The sequence below is a fragment of the Puma concolor genome, chromosome C2 (assembly GCF_028749965.1).
Source record: "Puma concolor isolate L17-30 chromosome C2, mPumCon1.1.hap2, whole genome shotgun sequence".
In the NCBI taxonomy this organism is placed as follows: Eukaryota; Metazoa; Chordata; class Mammalia; order Carnivora; family Felidae; genus Puma; species Puma concolor.
In genome coordinates this window covers 7081190-7097157 of record NC_141675.1, presented here as the reverse complement: position 1 = coordinate 7097157, position 15968 = coordinate 7081190, and the positions used below count along the sequence as shown (strand labels likewise).

Sequence of the window (15968 nt, the reverse complement as noted above, 5' to 3'; positions counted from 1 at the left end):
GGGGGCCCCTGTGAGACCCAGGGTCTCGTCCGTGCTCAGGTGCGGCCCTCTCCCAGTCCCCGGGGTGCCCCGGGGGGAGTAACGGTCACCCCAGGCTGATGTGTTTGGATGCTGCTTTCTACAGCTGCTGCCCTCATGATGCCCGAGGCAGGTACCTCTCTGGGGTTGCTGGAAACTTTCAGCGTGCGGTCGATGTACTCCTTGGCCTTGTCACGGTGGCCCACGAGCCAGAGGAAGAGGCCGGCATAGTACAGGGCAGTTCCACCGGCCGTCTTGCGGATTTCCTTCAGGCTGTTCTCGAGCTCCTGAACGGCTTCTCGGTCTGTGAATCCGAGAGGAGGGAGAGGGCAAGGCAGAGTGAGCAGGGCGGCCTGGCCCCGCAGGAGGCACTGAGGGCTCGGGGACCTCTCTGGTCGCTGTGAGCCTCCTCTAACACGCAGGAGACTCCAAGGAGCCCAGGCGCTGGAAACCCCAGGAGCCGCCCACGCCTGCACTTGGCTTTGCTGGCTGAGATTTATCTTTTCTCCTCTGTGCCTGGCAGCTTGCTGAGCAGACAGACCAAACCGAATCGCCTACCTCAGGCCCACAGTCCATCCTGGGAGGGGACATCGTGGTTCGTAGCGTCTTGGAATCTTTCCCTGCCTCTAGAGAGGTGGACATTAGGGGTGGGACTATTTACACCAACTCGATTCGCCCTCATCAAGATCTTGGCGAAGGAAAGAGGGTGTCTTCCCAACTTTTGGGAGCTGGAAGGAGGACCCCTCCCGCTGTCACCCTCTCTGTGCATGGCTCCCACTCAGTCGGGCCTGGGCACGGGTCTTCCCTGAGGCCCCTGGGGGAGGGAATGGAAGCCCCTCCTCACTGGCCAACAGCATGTGCTGTCATCGGGGTACGTATCTCCTGCGGCGGCCCTTGGGGGCTGCATCTCTGGAGCGGGGCGGTCTCTGCCCCGCTGGGCACGGCCGCACTCACCGACAGCTGCACAGCACTTGTGAGCATAAATGAGGGCCATGATGGAGCAGAGGGACACGTCTGGGTGGTTCCGGATGCTCTCCAGGTTGCTGATGGCATCCTGGATGCGCTCTGCAAAGAAGAGCCCACGTGGTTACGTTCTGGGGCTCCAGGCCCAGAGGGCAGGACGCTCTGCGGCAGACACGTGGGAACCCGTTGCGGAGCTGACCCAAGACTTGGCACCACCTGGCTCCAGCCAGAATCATTGGGCTAACTGGTCCCAAACGTCCCCAGTGGCCCAAGTTCCCTGAAGGGGCTGTTGGTACCAGGGTCCAGGCTGCAAGGGGCGGCTGGAGGGCTTGGAGCTCAGATGTACCTGTGAGTCCTCGCAGGCTGGGACTTCGGGCTGGGGGCCATTTCTGAAGAACGGCCTCAGGGCATTCCCAGCCAGCTGCCCAAGAGCCACAAATTAGATGTATCCCCCTGCGCCCAAACTAGATACGGATCACACAGCCATCTGCGGATTAACCTGGGAGTCTAGCTACTGAGTGTAAGACTTCTTCCGTGGGAACGTGACTGGGGTGGAGGCAGGCATCCAGGCTGAGCCAGAGCGACAGTGCTGGGCTGGTGCCTGAGGTCGGGAGGCTGACACTGCCCAGTCCTTACCTTCTCTGAGGATCCCATAGGTTTTGAAGAACTGCAGTACGGGGTCATTGCTGAATTTGTCCAGGCCCAAGGCCGCAGCCTGCTGCACGTGGTGGAAATACCGTTCCTGGCTGTAGTAAATGATCCCAGCCTGTGGGGAGGAAGTCACAGCTGCAACAGCCCCAGTCCCTTCTCTGTCTCGGTTCTGACCCACTTTCTCCCCCGCTCCCTGCTCCTCCTCTGTTCCGGAAAAGGAAGAGAGAAAGGACATTCAGGCCTCATTCTGTTCTTCCCCAGCCCCAAAAGCAACTCCATGCCATTCCCTAGGAAGGAGTCTGGAGGTGTTTGTGAATTATCCACAGATTATGGGTCAACGTGATGGAGAATTCAACTGAGGCTTTGTCTCAGGAAGGGAGTAAGGGGAAAGAGAGAGGACAAATGATAAGAATGGTGACGCCACTCGTGAGAATTGCAAGTTATTGTGGGTTAATCGCCTGTTGGGAACTGTATCTAGGGCTTTCCATCCATTATCCTATGCATTATTCTCTCCATAGCCTTCACAGTTAAAGAAGCTAAAGCCCATGCAGAGTGTGGCTTCACAAAGGTCATGCAGTAAGACGGGCTGAGATGTCAAAGTGAAGTCTCACTTCCCCTAAAGGTTGTGGGTACGGGGGTTGGGGAGAGATGTGGTTGGGTTGTAAACAGCCTCGTGGGCCATTTGAAAGAGCTCAGACATCATCCTCAGGGTAATAGGAAGCAGCCAGAATGGGTTTAAGCGGGAGGAGGGATGTGTTCATATGTGGGGGGGGGGGGGGGTTGTGTGAGCGCGGATGGATGAGCAGTGGCTCTGGTGCAGGGACTGCTGGTGAAGAGAGGTGAAGCAGAGAACTATGTGGGGTGGGGCTGGGGGTGGGGGTGGGGGGACTGTTTCAGGTGCCTGGGGAGGGACGGTGGTGATTCTGGACTAGGAGATAAAAAGCAGTGGGTGATGTCAGGAGACATGTAGGAGCTGACATTTCCTGCCGATTAGAAAGGACCTGAGATGGGTTACAGTTAAGGCTGCAGGATCAAACAGCGGTGCCATAACTGAGATGGGGGACGCAGAAGAGGCAGAGGCAGGGGAGAGGGAGATGATGGCAAGATGACAGAGATGGGTTCAGGATACTTTGGTTTGGGGGAACTCGAGGACAGGATTGGGTGGGGATACCGATTTGGGGCTTAGGGTGCACAGAGAACACCAGAGAGAAAAAGATGAGCTCGCCAGGAACAGTGAGGCCAGAGGGGGCCAGGCCCTTCGTTAGCGGCCGGCGCGGGGAGCGAGAGGCGGGTAAAAGGCGCAGCAGGAAGGGTCGGAGAGGTGGCAGGAGAGCAGCCGGGCGCGAGGGTCTCGGGGCCAGAGGCGGAGAGTCCCGAAGGGCAAGGCTGGGCAGCGCTCGGGCCACGCACCATAAGGGAAGAGTCGCTGGTGCTCATCTCCGGCGCTCGCGGCTCCGAGCCCGGCTCAGGGGGCGTCGCGCTGAGCCGGATTCCGGAGTCAGGGTCCTGGGCACGCCTCTCGCGGCCGGAAGTTGGAAGAGCGCGTCCCTGGAAACGCAGGGGGCGGGCCGGTTGCCTAGGGCGTCAGAATCTAGGGTGGGAGGGGCAGGCGCCCACGTGACAAGGCGCGGGCAATCGAGCGCCGAGACGGCCGGTGCGCGCTGGTGGCGCCGGGCCGGGCCGCTGGGTGGGCGCCGCCGCCGGGCCGCCGCCATGGGCCTGGGCGCCAGCGCCGAGCAGCCTGCGGGCGGTGCCGAGGGCTTCCACCTGCACGGGGTGAGTCGCCCCCGCGGCGCCGGTGACCTTGGCTGGGCGCCCGCACGGAAGCGACGGGACGCTTATCGGCGGCCCGAGGTCGGCAGCGGCGGGGTCTCGGCCCCCGAGGGGCCGCCGGGTGGTGTCGGTGGGGGCGGGGGCGGGATGTGCCTCCTTCCCGGTGGGAGCCTCCTCCGGGAGGCGGCGCCGCGGCCCTCCGGCCCCCGGCCTGTCTGCGGCCGCGGTCGGCCCGGCGCCGGCCCCGGCCCCGAGTGCCAGCCAAGCAGGAAGCGGGAGCGTTTCCTGGTCCCGGAGTGGCACTTCGCCCGGATGAAGATTGCACCAGGTTCAGCCGGGAGGCACTTGTGCACTTAGGTCCTATTTGCGGTCGCCTTCGGGCTGGACCTGGGGAGAGAGCCAGCAACACTGAGACGCTACCTCGCCGCCCTCGGGTCCAGGGAGTCGGGGTGGCCGAGAGGACGCCGACTGCCAGGGAGCCGGCCGGCCCGCGCGCCGCCGTCATGGGGTCGACAGGCCTCGGGTCGGGGGCTCGAGGGGCAGCGCGAACCAGCCAGGGAGAGCGGGAGCGGGAGAGCCAGGAGAATGGCGCAGAGGGCACGGGGAGAGCGCTGGCAGCAGGGGAGGGACCTCGGGTGAAATCCGTGGAGAGGCGCGACCGAGAAAGTCGTCTTGGTGCTGCGACCAGGAGGTCTGGACTGGCACTTCTGGGCAAAGTGAAGACGGAGTGGGGTTCCTCGAGTCTGAAGAGGAGGAGAGGGGCCAGCAGCCAGATGGAGAGTTGGGGTGACAATGTGTATCCCGGAGAAGGAGGGCTGGGACAGGAGGGTCTCTGACCCCAGAGCGCAGTGGGTAAGGACCCTGTGTTTTCCCTTGGGCACCGTGGATAGATGCTGGGCTGAGTGTAGGCAGGGCGTGTCTGTATCGTGGTGGGAGGCTCTGTTAACAACCGCAAGAGGGGAGGGCTAGAGGAGGGTTTTCCTAAAAGGAAAGCCAGGCAGGCTTCAGGATTCTGCCTGGGTGATGGGCTTTCTCTGGTTGGCATCACGGTGAGGCCCCTGACAGAAAAGGTGGACGTTGGGATGCATCCAGGAGAGTTTTGCAACAGGTTGGTGGAAAGGGAAGGAACTGAGGATTTGGCAAGAGGGAGGGGTGGGCGGTGAAGACAGGAGGGGCCTGCGGGAGAGGGCAGAGTGGAGAGATCAAAGGACTGGAGGTCTTCCATTCCCCCCATTTGTAAGCACCTGCTCTGGCAGGCGGAGTTCGGGGTGCCAGAGATAAAGCAGGGGACAGAACAGACGTTGTCCCTGTTCTCATGGAGCTTACATTTGGTTGCTGGCCCTGAGAGGAGGCAGGCACAGACGAAATAGATCTCCACGGTAAGTGGAGATCGCTGCTGGGGTGGAGGATAAAGCCGAGGAAGTGACGGATGGGTCAGGACAGGCCTCTCATCAAAGCACCTCGGAAGGAGGGAGTGGGCAGTACGGATACTTGGTGGAAGAAAGAGCCTTCTGGGCAGAGGGAGGCCCTGAGGTGGGCTGGGCTTGTTGTGTTGAGGAAGTGCATGGACGGGGCGGCCCCCGTAAGGAGGGCAGCGGTAAAGGACGAGGCCAGATTATATTGGGCCTGGCATGTTGTCCTGAAGGTCTAGGATTTTATTCTGCCCTGTGGAGCCATCGGGACGTTTTATGTGGAGGTGTGACATTTCCTGCTAACCTCTTTTTTCTAAGGTTTATTTATTTGTGTGCGTGAGAGAGAGAGAGAGAGGGAGACAGAGGATCCGAAGTGGGCTCTGATCCCCACGCGGGGCTCGACCTCGCAAACCGTGAGATCACGACCTGAGCCACAGTCAGATGCTTAACCGACTGGGCCACCCAGGCGCCCTTTACTAACGTTTCTTTAAAAATGGAGGACGCGTGTGCCGCCCTCTGTCAATATTGGCGTCCTCACCGTGTGCCAGGCACGTTGGAGAAGACCCTGCCCTCGGCGAGCTTAGAGCCACGGAGGGTTCCCAGGCACTGGTTGTTATAGGATGGTGGAACAGAGCTGGCTCTGGGTTGCATTTCCTGGGGCTTCCCCTCTTCTGTAAGTCGGTATGAGTTTAAGGGTTAAATGCAAGGTAGAGCAGGTGTCACAGTCCCCTGGCACGGAGCCTGTCCTCAGCAAGGGTAAGCTGCCGTCACTGTTAATTACATTAGGTCCCCTGCTGGGGGACACAGTGGAAAGTGTTACAAAAGCACACCCGGTGGGGCTGTGGGGTGGGGGTGATGAGAGCCCCCCCCCCCCGCCCAGGGAGAGTGGGACTGAGGGCAGCGCTTGCTGCTGGAGTGGGGGTGCAGGAGTGGGGGTGCTGCGGCAGCGGCATAGATTATTAGTCCCATAGAGCCACAGTGGGTGATGGCAGAGCCCAGGGCGAAGGCAGTGGAGTACAGCCAGAGGACAAGGTCACAGCCGAGGCTGAGTAGAGGTGCAGGAGGCAGCTGGGAGAGGGGCCAGCTGGGATTGGAGTCGCTTCCTGAGCTCACTGTCATGGGAAACCATGGCAGCTTTGGGAGGTGGTGAGCAGGGGCCCAGCTGGTGGTGTCACAGCCAGGAGGGGTTCCTAATTCCAGGGCTGAATTAGCTTTGATCCAGAGGCTCAGTGTGAGCTCTCCTTCAGCTGGGGGGATCCAAGACTCTAGGGGCTGGTGGGTAGTCGAAGCCACAGGGCCTTTCCATTGTGGAGGCCACAGGAGCCCAGTGTCCTCTGGGCTGATGCCTGACCAGCAGGACATCAAGTGCTCACAGCCAAAGGCCTGAGGGTGTGGGTGGGGGGGGGGGGGCCACCACAGGGTCCAGCCCCGAGTATAAAGCCTGCATTGTTTGAGCAAGGCTCTGTAAATGGGGCCTTTGAGATGGATTTCTACCCCAGCTGGGAGGCCTGGTTGTTGTGTGTTTGGAGCCAGCAGTGAGTTCCGGGAGGACAGGGCAGGGGGCCTCCCTGGGCTAGGAGTGGCTCCTGGGGGACCTGTGTACCGTGCAGTGGGGACTAGGCTGTGAGGTTGGGATCTGGCTCTGCTCACTGGGCGCCCTGCTCAGGCTCATCTCTTGGGGCAGTCCCTCCGGTCTGCTTTCCTCAGCCACACTCCTCAGCCGCTGCCACACCTCCCCGGCTGGTCTTGAGTCCGTCACCACAGGGTCTGGAGCCCTCTTCCCCCTCTTTCTGAGCACAACCCTGGTTCCGTCCTGGGACCCTCCCTTCCTGTCCACATCTAAACCTTTCTGGTAAACTCTTCGGCTTCCCTGTCTCCTAAGCCTCCCCACAGGCCTGTGCCACCCTGTGTCTCTGTGGCCTTCTAGAAGCCCCCAGGGCTGCCCTGAGCTCTCCTAGGAGGCCTGTCCGGAAGCATGCTGTGTGGATCATGATCAGACAAGAGCCATTTCCTATAGAGGAAAATTTGTGCCCCGGAAGGCGGCAAGAGAGGATTGAGTTACCTCGACCGTGCCCATGTGTGGCCTGCCTGGAACAGTTCATGCAGTGCACGTGTCCCTGCTGGGACGCAGGGATCCGTGATGCGTGGCCTCTGAAATTGGGGGCTGGGGCTTTCTGGGAGAGGCACGGGGTTGGGGTGGTGACGGTGGCCTCTGCTGTGGGACAGGTACAGGAGAACTCCCCAGCCCAGCAGGCAGGCCTGGAACCCTACTTTGACTTCATCATCACCATCGGGCACTCAAGGCTGGTGAGGCTCCACCATATGACGTCTGTCTGCCTTGCTTGTGTGTGTGTGTGTGTCTGTCTCCTGTCCCACGGCAGGCCCCATCCTGCTCTGCCTCCCTTTTCTTCTGGAGGGAGGCCCAACCCATCTTTCCTTCTCCAGGCCTCTACTTAGCCTCACTGGGGCTCTCCCAGGGCTCTGCTCCTAAGCTTTCCGGGAGGAGGCGAGGGGGCTTTTGGAGCTGCCTTTCGGGGCCTGAGAGGTGCGAAGGCTCTGGCCGAGGGGCACCTCGTACAGGGGCAGTCCTGCCACGCTCTGGACCACTTTGTTGTGTTCCCCAGGGGCTGAGGGAGGCAGGTTTAGTGGTGCCTGGGGGCACCCTGTGGGGGCTGCAGGGGTTGCCGGCCCAGAGCCCCCGTGGCCCATGCCCTCGCCGGGTCCTGCCGGGGCCGCTGGCCGCCCAGGCCCTTCCTCATCTCAGACCCAGACGGTCCGAGGGGCCCCGACCCGGGAGTGGGGGTGGGGGGTGGGGCCCCGGCGTCAGCCCCACTGCCCCTGCAGAACAAGGAGAACGACACGCTCAAGGCCCTGCTGAAGGCCAACGTGGAGAAGCCCGTGAAGCTGGAGGTGTTCAATATGAAGACCATGAAGGTGCGCGAGGTGGAGGTGGTGCCCAGCAACATGTGGGGCGGCCAGGGCCTGCTGGGAGCCAGCGTGCGCTTCTGCAGCTTCCGCAGGGCCAGCGAGCACGTGTGGCATGTGCTGGTGAGTGGGCCAGGGTGGGCGTGCGCGGGAGGTGGTGCCCGCGCGCAGGGGGAGGCGGGGGCGGGGAGAAGGGTAGGGGGTGGGGGTGGGGCAACCGGGAGAGGCCAGCGGCCAGTGCTTCTCTGTTAGAGGAGTCCCGGAGGTCAGCTCCTCGTCACCCCGCTTGTGAGCCAGGTGACTCTGGGCACGTTCTTACCCCCGAAACCTTGGTTTCTTGTTCTGAGAGGTGGGGTACCTTCTCCTGGAGGGGTGGTCGTGCTGCCAGAAGGCGGCCGCCCTTCATAGCGTCTCTTCCGGTCCACTCCGTGGTCTGCCGGGATCTCGTCTTTGCTGGCAGGTTCCCTGCTTTAGGCCCCCTCGGGCCTTGGCTTGCTGCCTGGGGGCTGGGTCTTGACGAATCTCAGCGACTGAGCTGTCACAGGTGTTGCTGTTAAGGTCTGTTCGCAGACACACGTGCGTTCCCTGGTGGTGCCCACGTCCTTGAAGGAGTCCTGCAGCTTGGTGGGCGGAGGGCTTCCTGAGCTGGCAGTGGACTGATCCGATTTGTGACCTCCACTGTCGCTTACTGGCTTCTCGTGGGAGTCTTCTCCGTCTTTCAGCCTCCCTCGGTTGGTCCAGGAGCGCAGTGGGAGTGACGATGCGGTAATCCCTTTGCACTCCCCCCCCCCCCCCCCCCCGGGGCGACTGGGAGATTGGGAATAGTGGAGATCCCCCACACCCACCCCAGTCCTGCTCACTGCCTCCGCCTCCAGCCCCTCCGCAGGGGTCTCCAGCCGCAGGCCCGCAGCAGGAACCACACAGTTGGCACTTACTACGAGCCGTCGTGTGGTTTTCATTGTTCATGTGTGTTCTATTTTTAATCTTCTCGGCAACCCTGAGGTTGCCCGTGGGGAAGTACTGTGTATCCTGCTTTAACTGTGGGGAAACTGATGCTAAGGGGTTAAGTATTTGTCCACAGTCACTGGCTCCGGGTTGGTGGAGTCAGGAGTTAACCCAGGTCAGATCGCAGAGCTCAGGGCCGTGAGCGGCGCCTCGGTGCTGCCCTCTGCTGGACAGCCTGCGGAAATTAGGGGGTGGAGTAGGAGGGTCTGGGCTTGAGGTCCTGCAGGGCCTGGGGACAGAGGACAGAAGTCCCACTGAGTACCTGGAGAGGCAGGCCCCTCCATCCTCCCCGCCCCCAGCTCCAGGAGCAAGACAGGCAGTTGGTGCTTCTTTCCGCAGGAAGTGGAACCCTCTTCACCCGCCTCCCTTGCCGGCCTGCGCCCCTACACAGACTATGTGGTTGGCTCAGACCAGATCCTCCAGGAGGTGAGCAGGATTTGGCTTGCCCTCCCCGGGTCACTGAAGGCTGTCGCCGCCGGTGTGGAGATGGGTGCTGGCCGCGGGGTGGGCCTCCGATTCCTGTGCCGGGAGCAGGGCTCAGACGCTGGCTTTGTCGTAGTCCGAGGACTTCTTTACACTCATCGAGTCCCACGAGGGGAAGCCCTTGAAGCTGATGGTTTACAACTGCGAGTCGGACTCCTGCCGGGAGGTGACTGTAACTCCCAACGCAGCCTGGGGTGGAGAGGGCAGGTACTTGCTCAGTGGGAGGGCTGCGGGGCGGGACCTGGCCGCTGGCCGTGGACCAGAATCGCACAGGGGGGGTGTGGAGGCTGGGCTCTGGGTGCAGAGATGCTGAGGATGAACACGGGGCCGGGAGGCGCCCTTTTCGCTCTTCCACTGCCAGTCGTGGGTGGGGTTGGCGGATCTAGGACCGACTAGGGGACCACCCCTCGGATCGACTGTTTCTGGACTTTGGCAGTCTGGGGTGTGGCATCGGCTACGGGTATCTGCACCGGATCCCAACCCAGCCCTCCAGCCACCACAAGAAGCCACCTGGTGCCCCACCGCCTGATGCCCCGCCACGTGGACCCACCCCCCAGGACTCTCCTGCCCCTCCTCGCCCAGAGACCGGCTCCGGGCAGGGTGACTACATGGAGGTGCGTGGGGGGCATCTGCCAGTGGGGGGAACTTCCTGTGGGCAGAGGGGCCTGCCACCTGGGAAAAGAGGACTCTGGCATCGCCGGGGGCCCGTTTGTGGAGCTCTGGGGAGGACCTTTTGCTTCTGGGACCTAGTGGAAGCGGACGGTCCCGTCCTGGGACAGTGAAGCCCACTTGGGTTCTCCTGCCACTTGAGTCTGGAGGTGAGAGTAATGGCAAGGCACTAGTTGTCATTTTCATTTGAAACTGAGGCTCAGAGGTGGGCATAGCCTCGTCCTGTGCCTCGGTGAGTCTGGTAACGTCGGGTCAGAGGCTGGGCTCGCGGAACCCGGGCTGGGTGGGTGTCTGGCCGAGTCCGTAGGAGAGCGCCGGACCTGCCTTCTCGGCTGTTGGAAGAGGCACCTGAGTGCCTCTGGGGCACCGGGCTGGTGCCTGGGGTCTGTACCGGGGGGGCATGCAAGGATCGCTCCCCAGGCACGCTGGAGTTCAGGGAGGGCCTTCTCTTCTGGCGGGTCATGGGAGGACCCGGCCGGGTGGACACCAGGGGCTCCACCTGTCAGCGCTGCGGGAGAGGCCACACCAGGCCCCTCGTGCCCAACCTGGACGGGGAGGGGGCAGGTCATCGAGGCTGTCTGCGCCTTCAAGCGGAGCGCTGATCCCCTGGCAAGCGTGGGCCGGGGGTTAGGGTGGACTGTGTGACCTGAAATGCCCCTGCCCTGTTCCCTCCTCGTCCCTGGCCCCCGCAGGCCCTGCTGCAGGCACCCGGCTCCTCCTTGGAGGAACAGCTTTCTGAGCCTGGGAGTCCCAGCCGTGGTGCTCCAGACCTTGGGGGACTTGCACGTCCCATGGAGACTCCTCTTCAGCCTCCACCTCCAGTCCAGCGAGTCATGGACCCAGGTAGCGAGCGGGCCCCGGACGGCAGGCTCGGGGGCCTGCCACCCCTCGGTGCTGGAGTGGGCGTCAGGTTTAGGGCGAGGCTTTCGCCCAAGTGCCAAAACCTTCCCCGGACCTGTCGTCCTGTGGCATATATGTCCTATGTCGTATATGTGAGGATGGTTGCAGGTGAGCCAGTGCCGCGTGCAGATGGGGGCGGCAGAAGGGAAGTGGCCTGCTCAAGGTCACGCGACACTCTGGGGACAGAGCAGGCAGGGTCTGGGCTCCCTGCCACAGTGCTATTCCCCTGAGGCCCAAATGCGGACTCTCTTCTTTGCTCGGCGGGAGGCAGTGGGGACCGCTTGGGGGTTGGGTGGGGGCGCCCCCACGGGCTGAGGACATTGCAGGTTTAGGCCGGGCCAGGTGCCCCAGGGTACTGGTCTTCCGGTGATCGGGGTTTTGTGCTGGGAAAGACTCGCGCCCCTTCCTCTAGGCTTCCTGGACGTGTCGGGTATCTCCCTGTTGGACAGCAGCAATGCCAGCGTGTGGCCCAGCCTGCCGTCTCCCACGGAACCGACCCCCACAGCCGTGACAGCCGCAGGGCCCGAGGACGTCTGCTCCAGCAGCGGTTCTCACGAGCGGGCTGGTGAGTGGCCGACGCCCGCGGAAGCTTTCCGGGAACGACCCTGGGCTGTTGGGAAGGCTGCCCCGAGTTTCTCAGCTGGGAGGGAGGCTGGCTTTGGGGTGAGATAGAGCCTCGTCAAGGCATTTGTACACCGGAGCCCCCCTTCCCCATCACCGCCTGGGCTGGGGGTTGGGGGTCAGAGGAGTGGCTGGCCCCGGGTCCCGCAGGCCTCCTGAGCCCCACCCTGTGTGTTTCAGGTGAGGCCACGTGGTCGGGGTCAGAGTTTGAGGTCTCCTTCCCGGACAGCCCAGGCCCCCAGGCCCAGCCAGACCACCTGCCTCAGCTAACCCTTCCCGACAGCCTCACCTTTACGGCCTCACCGGAAGACGGGCTGTCTGCTGAGCTGCTCGAAGCACAGGCCGAGGAGGAGCCGGCGAGCACAGAGAGCCCGGACTCGGAGGCGGAGGCTGAGGGGGTGGCCGGCCAGGCCCGGCTCTCTACCCCAGAAATAACGCCCTAGGGTGGGACGAGGCCCGGTGGCATTTCACGAGGCCTCGGTGTGGGGCAGCAGCTTGGGCCGTGCCGCGCGGCCCAGCCTCCGGCCCGGTGTGTCCAGCTTCCTAGGCTGCAGCCCCCAGTGACGTGCAGGGACTTCGGCAGGCAAGGGCTCTTGTGTCCGCTCGGACCCTACTGGTCTCGAAGAGATGACGTGTCGGCCTTAATTCTGCCCGACGGTCCTGGCTTTGGGGCATCGGGCACTTGAGAGTCTCAAACGAGTCCATTTGGGGCGGTGGGAGGCTGGGAGTTCTGCAGGAGCTGGGGGGGGGAGAGGAAAGGACTCTGCTGCTTGGGTGGGACAAAGCGAGTGGGTAGTAAGGGGAGGCCGTGGGCCTTGGCATCTTTAGGCCACGTACCCTTAAGTGCGGCGCTTCTCCTGCCCTGGTCGCTATGGCTGTCCGGGAGGCCACAGCATCCAGGCGGGGCCAGGGGTGCAGATGGGAGTGAAGGAGGAAGGGACGGGTGTGGAGTGTTCGCCTGGCACTTCACGGGGCTGGCCTCGACTCGGCCCGCACAGCTCAGCTGGCCCTGCGTGTACTAGAAGGCAGCCCCGTGCCTTGGGGACCCCTGGAGCCACAATCACGGTCTCTTCGGTCGCGTGCCCTCCTCTCCATGCTGCACTGCACAGGCGGTTCAGGCTGACATACGCCGGTCCCAGCTGGAGGAGAGAAGCAGTGAACGTGTCCACCTCTCCTGGGAGAGGAGGGGTGGAGACTCTAGGCCCTGCAGCAGAGACTCCCTTGATCTTGGATCATGACGTTTCTTCCTCCCCAGGGCCGACGCCCCTCAGACCCAGTGGTGCCTCCTGTCACTCCCAAACTTCTACAACCATCTCTTTTAAATACACAAGGCTTTGTCAGCCCCAGCGGTGAATAAAAATGCCAAATTTAAGGTCACCATCCTAAGCAGACTCTTTCAAAGCGGGTCCTGACCGGACCTCTTTAGACACTGCTCCCGCTCCACGGGGGAAGGGGGGGGGGGCTGGACGAGAGTGGGTAAGGGCCGCTCCGTTCTTCCCCACAGTTCGGGAGGAGGCGGCTCCCTCCACCTCCAGGTGCCCTGAGAGGCTAACACGAGGCCAGGTTTTCTGCTCTACTTGGCTCCTGCAGGCAGGGGAGGGCTCCATCCAGGAAGGGCCCCTCCCCTCCACGGAAGTGCTTCCTGACTTGGCTTCAGTCCCTCCCCTTCCTACTTGCTGATTGCCACTTGGGCTGCCTCTGGCCTTGTCTTCTAGCTGCCACCCAGCGGGAGGTGCCACCTTTGCTGCTTGATGTGTAACGTCTGCACTTAAGGGGGCCCAGATTTGTTAGGCCCAAGGCCCACGGGACGGGGACTCTGCTCTGGGCGGCACAGGTCAAGTATACAGAGGGAGGGCCCCCGGTTAGCGAACACTTCAACTTCCTGGCACTGTGACAGCATCGAAAGCAAGCCCTTGTCAAACCTACCGGAGCAGCCGATATGCTGCCGAACAGGAAGACACGGTGTCCGAAGCCAGCGCCGGGGCTTGGTTCTTGGATGGTCTGGGAGCCCAGCGTCGGTCCGCCTGCGGGAATCCGGGCAGCGGAACAGCATCACCACGGGACCATTCTGAGAGCAGCTTCCCTGAACTGCAGCCTGGGAGTCTGGCCCAAAGTGCCCTTCCCTTCAGAGCGGTGGCTCTTCCCTCCCTTTTATGCACTCCCCCCCGTTAAACTGGGTGATAAAACGGGCGTTGATGCTGATTATTGTCAGGATAAACACTAAGCATGGAACCAGAAGTTTCTCTGTAATCTGCTATGAAGGAAAGTGACAGGTGAAAGAAATAAATGTGTACTACACTTTAAACATTTTAATTAAAGCCTTTATTCTATACAACCGTGAAATACAGATTTTTACCCTTTTGGCATTGCAGGCTGTCAAATTTTCTGGAAACTATTACTGGTTTGACTGGAAGGAAAAAAAAAGTAGAAGCATGCCGAGGGTCAGATGGATGACAGGAAGGGAGTGCAGCCGCCCCTCACGCCTCGGCACACAGGGCAAAACGGCCCAGCAAAACCCGTTCTGTGGCCCAAGGCCCCCTCCCGCAGACACAGCTGAGGGCTGGTAAATGAGCTGTGGGGATTTTTGGTGGTTGTGTTTCTGTCATTAATTCACAACTATTGCTAAAAAATGTGCACCAAAAGTGCACCGTTGTATCCAACAGATAGAAAGGACTTTAAAAAAAGAAGCCGGTGGCTCTGTGCGTGAGGGGGGAAAGACTCCTTGGGAACATGGCACCTCTTTGCTGACTTCTTCAAAGTGCTGGAGGCAGTGACCTGTCCACTTTCCAAAGGAGCCTGACCGGCGGTGAGGGAGCCCTGTCTCTACAGTCGTGCAGGCAAGGGAATCTCAAATGGTCAGGTCTGGCCCCGGGCCCGTCAGCTGCCTCCAGCGGAGCCCGGGAAGAGGACAGGGAGGAAGAAAGACCTTCCCCGCCCTCCCCGGCCCCTGCTGCCGTGGGGACTGACCGCACACGAGAGGGGGAGGCGACCGGACCCGAATAAACTGCCCTCCGAAGGCACTTGTGCTTCTGGCTTCATACAGGAGGCTTGTCTTAAGTAGTTTTATGGGGTGGACCATTGTTCTGTGCTGAATACAAATGACCTTGGGGAGGATCCAAAGTATTTCTTCTTGCCAAAAGTCGAAGTGTTTATCCCCAATAAGTTATATTCTGTACAAGACTCAAAGGATTCTAGGAAAGCTTTAGAAAGAACAGTGAAGAGAACTCTGGGTGCAGGCACCACACCACCGCCCTGCCTGTGAAACTCCAGAGGAACGAGCACGTGTACTCCCAGGACAGAGTATCCGGTCAGCTCACCAGGACACCAGGCGTTTTGGGTCGCGTGTAAATGAAGCTACCGTTCCATCACGGTCTTGGGCTTTGATGGCATCACGCTGTTCACCCAGAGCGAGAGCCTGTGGCGTCGCCTGGCTTTTGCCCATACACAAAACCGGGCACCGCGAGGAGGAGTGAAAGAGCCGCACCTCCCTGCGGCCCACGGCACCGCGGGGCACCGCGGGGCGCACTCCAGTCTGGCAGTCCGAGGGCTGCGGTCCGGCACCCGGAATCTCTACAGGTCTTCCTAAAAGAACGCATCTGAGATGCAGGGTTAAAACGAGCCCAAGGAGGAGAATTTATTTTGAAGTGGGCTGGCTCCTGAATTGTACAACAGCAAATTCCTATTAAAATAACTGTCGTAAGTGTGAGAACATTTGTTGTGTTTGTTTTTAATGACCAACCCGGAAAAAGCCTTCATAGGTGCTGCGTGGATGGAATGTACTCTCTTAGAAAAGCTACAGAGCGTGTGGATTTGAAGTTGAAACACAGTGACAGAGGTGGCTCTACCGATGTGTCTCTAACAAGTGCTAACAGACAAAGATAAGGTCCTTTGAAACAAAAGGAGGAAGCCGAGTCTGTGCTGGCCTGTCGTCCGTTCTCTGTACATCTTGCAAGACACAGTCCTCTTCGGGGGCGGGGGGGGGGGTGGGGGTTGTCCTGCTCTCACTCTCTGCCTCCCTGGGGACAGCTTAATCTACACATGGAGACTGGTTTCTATATTACATCTCGATTAGTCGCTTCAACTGAAAGAGAATCTCGGTCCATACCAAATCGGCCGCTAGAAGTCTTGCTCCCATTGGGGCTCGGCGGGCTTCCTAGGACTACTCTCGGGGCCACGGAGGAAGGTCGGTAAATGCATACCCAGGAGCGCCTGCCCGCCCTTCACGTGGACTTCTGGCGGTAATGGAGGGTGAGGTCGCCCCCGCTCTTCCAGATGAAGTGCTTCACCGTCCGGAGGTCCATGTTTGGATCCAAAACCTGAACGGCAAAAAAACAGGTCATAAAAAATGTCAGAGCCTCTACTGCGTGATACCTAAGACCTTTATTGTGAACTCAGACTCTCAGCAGGTGACCCAGCTCGTCCCCACCTGCCGGCCTGCTCGTGCTGACACAGCCGCCGTGACGCGGACACAAACCGGGGCCCCGAGAGACGTGCAGCTCGTGCGGCTGGGCCAGAAATCCCAACTCCAGCCGTTCCTCTGAGGAAATG

General features: G+C 61.1%; 3 protein-coding genes across 9 annotated transcripts in view; 1 reads left to right on the top strand and 2 right to left on the bottom strand.

Moving 5' to 3' along the window:
* Positions 1-3317, bottom strand: part of TTC21A (tetratricopeptide repeat domain 21A) — a 36995-nt gene extending 33678 nt beyond the window's left edge. The window contains exons 1-4 of one of the 2 annotated variants that reach the window (XM_086720479.1): positions 3043-3317; positions 1618-1747; positions 973-1083; positions 156-322 (exon numbers count right to left, since the gene is read on the bottom strand). In XM_086720479.1, the coding sequence (XP_086576605.1) occupies positions 156-322; positions 973-1083; positions 1618-1747; positions 3043-3069 (435 nt within the window). In that variant the 5' untranslated portion in view covers positions 3070-3317. The remainder of the gene's footprint in view (positions 1-155; positions 323-972; positions 1084-1617; positions 1748-3042) is intronic. The other variant, XM_086720480.1, reaches the window with a different exon arrangement.
* Positions 3250-13725, top strand: GORASP1 (golgi reassembly stacking protein 1). Of its 4 annotated transcripts, none has more exons than XM_086720484.1 (9): positions 3250-3408; positions 7044-7124; positions 7662-7865; positions 9087-9173; positions 9307-9437; positions 9667-9844; positions 10592-10742; positions 11212-11364; positions 11601-13725. In XM_086720484.1, the coding sequence occupies exons 1-9, from the start codon at positions 3346-3348 to the stop codon at positions 11861-11863; spliced, it is 1311 nt and encodes a 436-aa protein (XP_086576610.1). In that variant the 5' UTR covers positions 3250-3345; the 3' UTR covers positions 11864-13725. The 4 variants fall into 4 exon arrangements, with proteins under 4 accessions (XP_086576610.1, XP_086576609.1, XP_086576612.1 ...); XM_086720483.1 differs by having other exon boundaries at positions 3322-3486; XM_086720486.1 differs by lacking the exon at positions 3250-3408 and adding an exon at positions 3573-3733.
* A 1-nt stretch (position 13726) lies between these two features.
* The window catches only part of WDR48 (WD repeat domain 48), a 43944-nt gene continuing 41702 nt past the window's right edge, over positions 13727-15968 (bottom strand). For all 3 annotated transcript variants that reach the window (XM_025912982.2, XM_086720481.1, XM_086720482.1), the window contains one exon: positions 13727-15736. In XM_025912982.2, coding sequence (XP_025768767.2) covers positions 15641-15736 — 96 coding nt within the window. In that variant the 3' untranslated portion in view covers positions 13727-15640. The remainder of the gene's footprint in view (positions 15737-15968) is intronic.